Source organism: Protomyctophum parallelum (genome assembly GCF_964188405.1).
Source record: "Protomyctophum parallelum genome assembly, chromosome: 12".
Lineage (NCBI taxonomy): Eukaryota > Metazoa > Chordata > Actinopteri > Myctophiformes > Myctophidae > Protomyctophum > Protomyctophum parallelum.
The window spans coordinates 45,104,964-45,115,298 of record NC_139712.1 but is presented as its reverse complement, the minus strand read 5'-3'; the positions used below and the strand labels follow the sequence as shown (position 1 = coordinate 45,115,298).

General features: G+C 41.9%; 2 protein-coding genes across 2 annotated transcripts; both read right to left on the bottom strand.

Annotated features, from left to right (window-relative positions):
• Window positions 1–2,504: 2,504 nt before the first annotated feature.
• Window positions 2,505–4,207, bottom strand: rps20 (ribosomal protein S20). The gene is made up of 4 exons (XM_083777948.1): window positions 4,101–4,207; window positions 3,224–3,323; window positions 2,956–3,029; window positions 2,505–2,728 (listed from the first exon to the last, which is right to left on the bottom strand). Exons 1-4 carry the CDS (start codon window positions 4,101–4,103, stop codon window positions 2,546–2,548), a joined length of 360 nt encoding a protein of 119 aa, XP_083634074.1. The 5' UTR covers window positions 4,104–4,207; the 3' UTR covers window positions 2,505–2,545.
• Window positions 4,208–6,098: 1,891 nt separating this feature from the next.
• Window positions 6,099–10,243, bottom strand: mos (v-mos Moloney murine sarcoma viral oncogene homolog; the record flags this gene model as incomplete). Its single annotated transcript, XM_083777801.1, has 3 exons — window positions 6,099–6,399; window positions 7,662–7,892; window positions 9,705–10,243. 3 exons carry the CDS (start codon window positions 10,241–10,243, stop codon window positions 6,099–6,101), a joined length of 1,071 nt encoding a protein of 356 aa, XP_083633927.1.
• Between the last annotated feature and the right edge of the window lie 92 nt (window positions 10,244–10,335).

The window sequence follows — 10,335 nt, the reverse complement described above, 5'->3', positions numbered from 1 at the left end:
GTTGTCTTCAACAGTCAAATCAATTATGTCCATCTCTGCGTACAATATAAGTCAAAACGATGTTTAAAATGTATATGCTTTAACTTATGCTGACTAACACCACTGAAAGCCAACTGCAATGACTGACAGTCTGACACCATTGAAAGCCAACTGCTAATGAAAACTAATGGAAAGCAGGTGAGGGACAACCAGCAATCAGCACAGAACCAATCAACCTTAAGGGGGGGGGTTCTAAAAAGTGGGGACCCTCAGGGTTCCAAATGGACCCTTACTGATCTGTATCACTGAGAGTGTAGTGTACACATCTTGATCCATTTGTAGACTCAGAGTTGATGGTGAGCCTTGAAATGAAAAGGTTTGATAACCACTGAGCTAAACCTAACATGCCAAATATCTCTAGCACACAACCTTGAGAGTGCTAGAGATATTGAGATATATTGAGTCTGGCATTTGATATTATTTAAAGGAGAGCCAGTTTGTAGTTCTGCGTACATTTTGTCAAACTAAAGTGACATGCTTTTACCAAATTAAAATATTATTACAAATGTTTAAAAAAAAATCTCAATCTTTTTATGTTTTAGCCATTTTATTTAAAAAAAATAGTTATCTTCCTACATTGATGTTGCTTACATCTCCAGCGGATGCTTGGATGATAGTCGGATGTATTTTGTTCTGACTGGGCTTTTATATCAAATGTTAATTGGACTGCATTGAAATGTGCAAGTATATCTTTCCTTATCATTTAATCACTGTACATTGGCCATCAGGCATTCTGGACCCTCCAGTGCTCCTGAAGAAAACGAGAGCAGACCAAGTAGCCTACAGAGCCAACTGGGGTCCGTTTGACAAAGAGTTTAAATGGTTTGAAATTAGGGTATTATTGATTTGAGATTCCAAATCGACCTTACATTTTCTGGCTTAGAAAATCAATCAAAATAATGTTGAGACAAAAATAAAATTTGACTGGATATAGGCCAGGCCAGGATACAAAATAAAAATAACTGTACACACTGATTCAGAGACCGGGTACTATGTGGGTACAGTGCTAGATGTCCATGACTTTCAACCCAACTACTCTGGGAAACAAAACATAACAGGAAAAACATATAATGGTGCAGCCACTTACCAAGTGCATGGACTACCCTGTTTCCCCACACCAATGATGGTGAATGAAGTAGGTAGGACAGGTGACCATGCATACTGCACCGTAGCTGATGGTTTGGATACTTTGGAATGGATTCAGCACTCCCACAAACATTCTACAAGCTCATATTGGCCAATATATTTTTCACACCAGGTCTTTTAAACTTTGTTTCCCAGAGTAGTTGGGTTGGATATAGTATACACATTTATAGCCCAATTCAAAAGTCCTCCCTTACAGACTCAGAGGCCTGAACACATGCTGAGAAACATTGACTCTCAAAACATGGGACTTTGACAAGTTTTTAACATAGCTCCTACTCTACATTTCTCCTAATGTAGAAACCAGAAAGACCGATTAGAAATACATTTCCAGGGGATGCATGACAGGCAGCCCCCTCAACTATGTTACTCTGCAATGAGTTACATATCTAAATGGTTGACACAATCACCATGTATAAAAACTGCCTGCTCAAATGACAGATGTTATGCAAGGTTTTCACTGTATAGTTTTACACCTTCTGCATTTTGTACCAAGCTAATAATAAAAGTAGAATTTCAGAAATTTTCCATCTTGGCCAACACCCACTGTACAAACACATTTTCTAATGTTGGGTTATACTATCAAAACCTTTTTGGTCTGTTACAACCTTGTTTAAAGTGTCAATTGCATATGGCATTTTGCACCTGCATAGTTTCAATAGAGCAATATGTGCATTTTAAAGATGTAGAGGAACTTGATCGAACGCGTCACTATATAACAAAAAGTAAAAACTTCCATCATGCTCATTAATTGCTCTGTGCTCAAAGTGCAATTAAAAAGCAAACGTTTGGTCCTAAGCTATATTCAAAGATGTTAGAGACGAACATCAAAGCTTAATTGGTTCTCAAAGTGGCAGCCACTATTCATTTATGCTGGCCATAATAAATAAAAATAGCAGATGTACAAGCTCATGTTTTACTGCACTTCATGCTTGCAAATATATTTTTGGATATGTAAATCTTTTAAACCATTCTGACCGGGCACCCATTTTGGTGTCAGCATCATGTTATGCTTTAGCTATTTAAAAATAGCAGATCTACAAGCTCATATCGTGCCACCGAGTGGCGCGATACGAGCTTGTAGGTCTGCTATTTTTGAAAAATCGAAGAGCGACTGACATTTTTAGAATCTGATCTCAGGTCAGAATGGGTTAAGTTAATGGGAAATCGGCTTCCCGACTCCCTGGCACTTTCAAAGGGGGGGGGGGGGGTGTCAGCCAAATGCATATCAATTTGGGGGCCCTTGATATGAAAAAGACTGAACCATTGGACTGGAGCATACATGGAAAAAAGAAAACATGCAAACTCCACAAGACACACCATCTTATTTCTCTGCCTTTATTGAACCATTGACAGGGTTGGTTTACGCATCAGCAATGGTGACCTCCACCTCTACACCAGGCTCAATGCTGATGGAGGTGATCTGCTTCACGATCTCTGACGGGCTATGCAGATCAATCAGCCTCTTGTGGATCCGCATCTGGAAGCGATCCCAGGTCTTAGACCCCTCCCCGCAAGGTGTCTTCCTGGTGGTAATGCGCAGGGTCTAGGAAAGGGAAACGGACGTGTTGAGAAGAAAGTGACAAAGGGCAAGAGACCAACACCAAGCTGCAGGTGCGGTAAATTTGTCATCTGGCTCAGAATAGCGTATACGAATATCATGGTTTATCATATTATATTTTTTTATCCTCATAGCTCAGGATCAGATGGAAAAATACCCAAATAAGCAAGATAAGTTACAGTTGTAACTTTGTAAGACGTTTACTCCAGTACCTTTGTTGGCATGCGGACTGGTCCCTTCACCTTGAGACTCTTCTCCTTGGCACCACGGATCAAGTCTGCACAGACTAAAAAGATAAGAAAAGAAAAAAAGTCAGCAAGAGACCAACACCAAGCTGCAGGCGCAGTACATTTGTCATCTGGCTCAGAATAGCGTATACGAATATCATGGTTTATCATATTATATTTTTTTATCCTCATAGCTCAGGTCAACATTCCCAGCAGTTTTCCCACCCAAGTGATGATGTAAACATTGAGTTACCCTTCTCCAGAGATTTCACATTTCGGCTGGTCAGAGTGATGCGGATGCGGTGAATGGCCACCTCGGTCTCCACGGGTGCCTTGCCTGAGTCCTTGAAAGCCTGAAGGAACAATTGGCAGAAATAAACTTTCAGTCTCCAGTCCAATGTAACTCAGAGCGTAAAATGAAACAAATGTTATGGAATATGCTCTCTAGTGTTTTGATTTTGATCAACGACAGCCGGTTCTCTCTCCTAATTACCAACATCAATAAATACAGCATGGCATTGGACAAATTATTATCCAACGACAACTATAAAGTTGGGGATATGAGACGCTAAATCTCATCAAATGGTGGTCCGTGACTGGATTAAATAATGGACCTTGATATGAAAAGAGTTGGAAAAACTTCTACAGGTGCATATGGCCCGAATGGAAACAATACCGCAAGGACTTTTATTTTGTGCCACCCCCCTTTAGATAAATGTATTTCTGTCTAACTATTTAATCAAAATGACATCAGCAGCACGTGTGTTTGAGATGCTAATGTTAGCAAATTGTCTCTCTGCTCACTTGGATAAAGCTCAAAGAGAAGCCAAAAAAAATGAAGGCGGCCAGACTACAACCCCGCTTTGAGCTTAAGCATAATAATAGTACAATCAACCACACATGCTCCATTTTATACAAAGTTGTACCAGGTTTGGGGGACAGTGGCATTCGGGCGGTGAGCATAACTCGACCTTTCAAGCTAGCCTGTGTCTGTGCTACCGCTATATACTGCTAGTTTTCGTGGAGGAAATGTTTACATTTTCGCCTCTAGTCTAATCAATGACGTGCACATAACAAAAAACACAGCAACGGCACTTTGACTTTTTGTCTTGTTTTTAAGGGACACGTACCATGGCTTTTTAATCCCTGGCCGACTTAATCGGTGTAGCTGGAAACGAACGAACAGCGGTGAGCCAGTGACTGAGCAGCGACTGAGCTCTAGAGCATTCTTTGACGGAAAGGAATGAAATGAGGCCTGTGCTTCCTTTATGTACCACACGGTGTTGCCACGTCCGCTTATTATAAGCAATTCAATTCAATTCAAAGGGCTTTATTGGCATGAGAAAACATACGTTTACATTGCCAAAGCAGAAAGAACAATACAACAATACAGCAATACAATCAATACAAAAATTATGTACATTTGAAGATCAGAATCTTCAATAGATCAAATTCTGTGTACCCTGTGTATAAGCACTATTAAGCAGTGGTGGAACATGTACTCACATCCAGAGCCATCACATCAGAGCCACAGACTCACATTATTTATTTACTTGCCTGTCACAAATGTAAGAGACGATTAATTGTCACAAAGATAATTGTAATTAACGATTTAATTGGAACATAGTCCTATGAATAAAGAATAAAGTTAATACAGTTTGCCTGGTAATAAAATAAAATGCACAGGGCAGATATGACAAATTGAAATATACAATACATATTATACATTTGTTATACTTAAAAAAGGTACCAAAAATAGCTAATGTGATAAACGTGCTCTGCTCATGTGGCCTAGTGTAGTTTCTTTGGGGCTTATTTTCTCTCGCGACGCAAAATCTGGCAACACTGGTACCGAACATCCGGGGCATTGAAGTATCAGTAGTACGACGTACGACGGTGTCGCGCGTAAAAAATAGCTGATCAACAAGCTCACACCGCGCGGCATCAGCGACGCTGTGTGAGCTTGTAGATCAGCTATTTATGACGCTCGACACCGTCGTGCGAGTGAGCCTAAATTAGCGTTTAGGAGAACGGGGAGGTGATAAACAGCGCCATCTACCCAAAGAAGCGGCCACGTCAAGCAAGCAAGAAATCAAAGTTTCACTTTGGTCATTTTCAACCTTTTTCATTTCAAAGACCCCCTCTTGAGTGTACAAATGGTTAAGGGTCGATTTGTACAGTCTCAAGTTACCTGTAAAGGCTGAGTCTAATTGGAACCCCTGAAACCCTGGCTGGACCCCACTTTTGAGTCTTTGGGGCTTGTTTGTTTTGGGCACACTTCATTATGTCAATGAAGAGGGCCCAAGACTCGGGAGAATACATGGAAACTAGGTAGGGCTGTTGGGCTGGCACCAAAACAGAGTGACTTGAAAAAAGGAGAAGCAAGCATTTTTCTTGCATTTGAAAACAGTGTCAGTGTGTCCGTTTTTTTCTTGCAGTACGTTGGGGCCCTCGTCTGGTCTTCTCCTACTCGCCTGTCGCCTTTGTAGTGGTGCAAAATACTTTATCAAAGTTATGTGGAAAAACTAAACAACAATTTTGTTGTGCATAGTTAAATCACCAGTACAGAAATCTACACAGGTTCCCCAATAACTCTAATGGAGCACCCATATAAATTGTCCTCTCTAATGTTCATTATTATAACATCGCACCATTTGTCTACTCGCTAGGCCTCCTCTGAGACACAAAGTGATGGGTGAAGTAAGTTCTCCTTTAACTGGTGCATGTAGACAATTGGATTGTTATACTACACAATAGGACAAACAAATTGAAACAATTTAAGTATGACCATGTTTTAATGAAATCCCATATTTAAAACACCACATTGCTGCATTTCAAAATGATTCTAAAAAATCAATTCATACCGATAAAATAGTATATATCATGACATTAAATGACGACAAATGAAAACAAAACCAAACCAAACCAAGATAGTTTGGAATGGCTTGACATAAAAGAAAACAAACTAAAATGGTTTAGAATGGCCTGACAAAAACAAACATTTTTAATAAGTTCAGTTTACAATGTCACATAACAGTGCATAGCTGATGTGGGCGAGATTGAGATGCTTCTCTGAAACCAATCCAGATTCAGTGGACAACTACAGGAGTTTCCAGTTGTTATTTTGTTCAGGGGGGTTGCACTTTTTCGAGCTGCCGCCGCACGTCCAGAGCGCTCGGCCTGGAGCGAGCATCTCCGCTCCAACACTGGCACAGAATGTCCGTGCAGACCAGCCCCACCGGGGTCTGGAAGAAGGGCAGCTCTTTGACAGACGGCCTCAGATTGTAAGCCACGACCGCGTACATGACGTACTCCCTCTCTCTCCCCGTGTAGGGCATCTCTCGGGTCACCAGCTGCCACAGGACGATGGCAAACGAGTAGATGTCGGCCTTGCACACCACGCCTTCCCCCTTCAGCAGCTCAGGTGCCCTGTGTGCGTGAGATACAGTCAGGAAGGAGTGGGCACCTGAGAAGTCTGGGCACCTCAACGCAAACTTGGCCATTGGGATTGATTGATTGATTGAAAATGTTATTCATAGTACGGTATGTAGAATGGGAACATTTTTCAATGAAAGTACAGGTCAATACAAAAACTTTTTTCAATTTTCAATTCATCAGAACATTTAAAGACGTACAAATATAGACTATGACAAAAAGGAAATCATCAGTTAAGTAAGTAAAGAAAAAAGGGGGGAGGCTTACTTTTTACAGGGGCCAGTTTCGAATTGCAGCTGTCCATAAGTGCTCTTTGTGAGCCGTTTTGAAGGAGTCTAGGGATTCACATTTCTTAATGGCTGTTGGTAGGGCGTTCCACATTTTAGTGGCATAGGAGTGAAATTTATTTAACCCTTTTGTTTGAGCCGAATCTGGGTTGCACGTGGTTTGTTGAACTCCCTCTGGTGTTGTGATTGTAGACTTTGTTGACATTAAGTGTTTTGACAGTTACATGGGTATCTTAGTGGTGTAGTGAATCTTGTAGACCAGGCCCATTGCAAGCTGCTGTACCGGGTACAGCAACTTGCAGCAAGCCATTCCAGCCTATGGGTGGGCCATTTAGTAGAGAATACAAATTATGCTTTGGAAAATGGTCTGAAGTACAAGATTTGAACGGGCAAGGTACATCATTATCAGACCTGGCTATGCAGTGAAGTTAGGCTATGAAGTTTTTGAAGTAGAAGTTTATGAAGTTTTTATAGCAAGTTGTAGCAATTGTTGGAATATTATATTAGGTTTTAAATCCATTAAGACCGAATATTCAAAATAGTGCTTTACTTAATAGATCTGCTATTTTTGAAAATAATGAAGTCTTTGAATATATATTATTTTAAAGTAAACATTATTAAGTCAAAGCTGTAATTCTGGGGGTCCATGGAACAAAACATATTTTGAGATGGGGGGGGGGGGGTGTCCATGGCCAAATACATATCATTTTGGTGGGTGTCCTTGACATGAAAAGCACCACTGATATAGCAACATACTCTTTTCAGAAAACCGTTATGATTTGGCAGTCATTTGTAGAATCGGCCTCAGGTCTTACAATGTCAAATGTTCAAATCATGTAGCCTATACTACCCTAATTTCAGACCATTTCCCAAAGTAGACTTTCATTCTTACATTTTGGAAAGAAATGGACAATTTAGCATTGATGATGTGGCCAGACTTCGAGTGCCCACTCACTCTTCCTGGTTTACCTGTGCGTGTATGTGCCTCCTATCTGACTGAACTGGGGCCTCATCACCTCCGACACAGCACCATCAGCACCTCTGGGACCGTCCAGCTTCAGAGAACACCCGAAGTCCACCAGCTTGCACACGTCCTCGTTTGACACCATAACATTGGCCGGCTTCAGGTCCAGATGCACGAGGCCATGGGAGTGGAGGAAGCAGAGGCCACGGATGACTTGGCTGGAGTACCTGCACCACCTGCAGTGGTGGACAAAGTATTTACACTCATGTAAATATACCAAAGTATTCAAAGGCACCATTTATTGAAATTCTGAACATTTCTCGTCACAAAAAATTAAAAAGAAAATGGAGATACATTTACAGCATTTTGGTCTCGCACACTGTCAGACACAACAGAATGTTGCTCTTTATTAGGTTGATGTTTAGGTCGAGACCATCAGGACTGTATAAAAATATTAGGTCATGATGGCTCTTACATGGACAATCGACCGAAACGTGGACCTAATAAAGAGCAACATTTTGTGTCTGACAGTGTGCAGGACCTTTTTGTTTTTCAAAGATACCCGTTTTAATTTAGGAGATAGATTTACAAACATGTCACAGTGTGAGCTTGTAGATAAGTTATTGTCACTAGATTTGAAACAGGGTGGTTAATATTATGTTTTTGTACTTTGGGTCCAGGCTCCAGGTAGCCTTGGTCCCAGGCTTATCTGCGAAGTGAAAAGCCTGGTCACAACCTAAGGCAGAGAAGCTATCGGCGGAAGTGTCGGTCCGGAAACATCCGTCAGATGCATTTCCCCGGATACGATATTTTTCCGACCAATCCAATCACAACACTCCAATGTAAATCATGTGCTTGCAAAAATAAATAAATATGTACAGTAGGTCTACTAAAAGAAAATAATGGCTGCTGGTTACTGTCCATCATTAGATCAAGAACAATATCAGACAGTGGTGGAAAAAGTACAATTTGTTTAAGTAAAAGTAACCATAAATAGTCTGGAATACAATATTTAATTTAGTAAAAGTACACATATTGGCATAAAAAATGCACTTAAATGTACCATGATTATGCACTATGCAGAATGTCCAGTTATGGGCTATAAAGATATTTTGAAAATAGCAGATCTACAAGCTCACAATGCGTTGAGATTGAGCCATTTTTAAATAGGCCTAATGTATGTTTTGTAATAATAATCACAATCTTCAGCCTAGTAACTTAACAGAACACCGATCATAAATATATCTAGGAAAGCAAAAGTCAGACTCGATGAAATAATATTGATTCAAAGGCATAATCATGCACTTACATTTACAGCCCAAATAATGTTCAGATTTCAAATGTAATGTTCCCAGGGCCACGGATGTCACAATTCAGTTCACCTCGGGCTTCACTTCAAAGTTCTTGGTGAGCACTTTACATTTGAAATCTGAACGTTTCCAATTTATAGGCTATAGAGTTATTGGGCTGTAAATGGAATGGAGCAAGTGCATAGACCTGGTTGTAGTTCAGGCTCAGCCTTGACGCTTGTGACAGAGGAGCGCCATGGCCCATGTGAACCACCTTCCGCGATCGCTACATTTACATTGTAAACGTGTACATAAACATTCAGATTTCAAATATAAAGCACTCGCCACGTGTGCCACGGGTGTTTGAAATTCGCTGGGACAGCGATTGGCATTGCTGCATTCCGCGTTGTTTAATAAAAAGCATTTTTATCCGAGCTGTTTTTTTGCTATAGGCTTTCAAGTTTCAACTACGCGCCCCTATCGGTCGGGAGGAGTGTGGCACTCTGAAACACGTAGTGTTCGATATAGCCTCAGTGCCAATGCAGACTAATGTGTGCAAGAGTTTTCATGAGTTGTTTATTAAACAACGCGGAATGCTAATCGCTGTTCCAGCTAATTCCTAACACCCGTGGCACACGTGATGAGTACTTTATATTTGAAATCTGAATGTTTATGTACACGTTTTCAGTGTAAACGTAGCGATCGCGTAAAACTGGCTTCAGTTGCGTCATGACAGTCATGTCGATTATTTGGAACCACCTGTCCACGCCCAGCGCGTCCTCCGTGCAGCCGTAGATGACGTGGTGCAGGGTCCGGTCACCGGCGTACTCCATCACGATGGTGCCGATGTTGTCCTCGTTGTCGGCGGTGGCCGGCGAGCACGTCGTCGCCGCGATGAAGCGCACCACGTTCTCGTGGCGCAGGTGCGCCGCGTTCAGCTCGGCCCAGAAGCTCTGCCGCGACGCCAGCTTGTTCTTGGCCAACTTCTTCACCTTCTTCACGGCCACGGCCTCGCCGAAGTACTCGGCCCTGTAGACGGAGCCGAAGCCCCCGGACGCCACGGGCTCCAGGTGCCGCAGCTCCTTCCAGAAGATGACGCTCGACCAGCCGCGTCGTCTGACGACGGGCTTGTTGTCCCCAATGTTCCCCCCGTGGGGAATAAGCCTCTGGAAAGAAGGCACCTGCAGGGTGCACCCGTAGCGTGTCGTTGGTTCTTTAGACAGTGGACTGCTGCACGGACCCAGGTCTAGAGAGTGGTTCCTTTGCAGGAAACGATCGATGGGGATGGGAGACGGCATTGTTACCTCATGCAAACAAACAATAAACAACAGCTCTCACGAGCAGCAGCCTATCTATCTGAGTGAGTGCTGAACTTTTTTTTACTCAACTT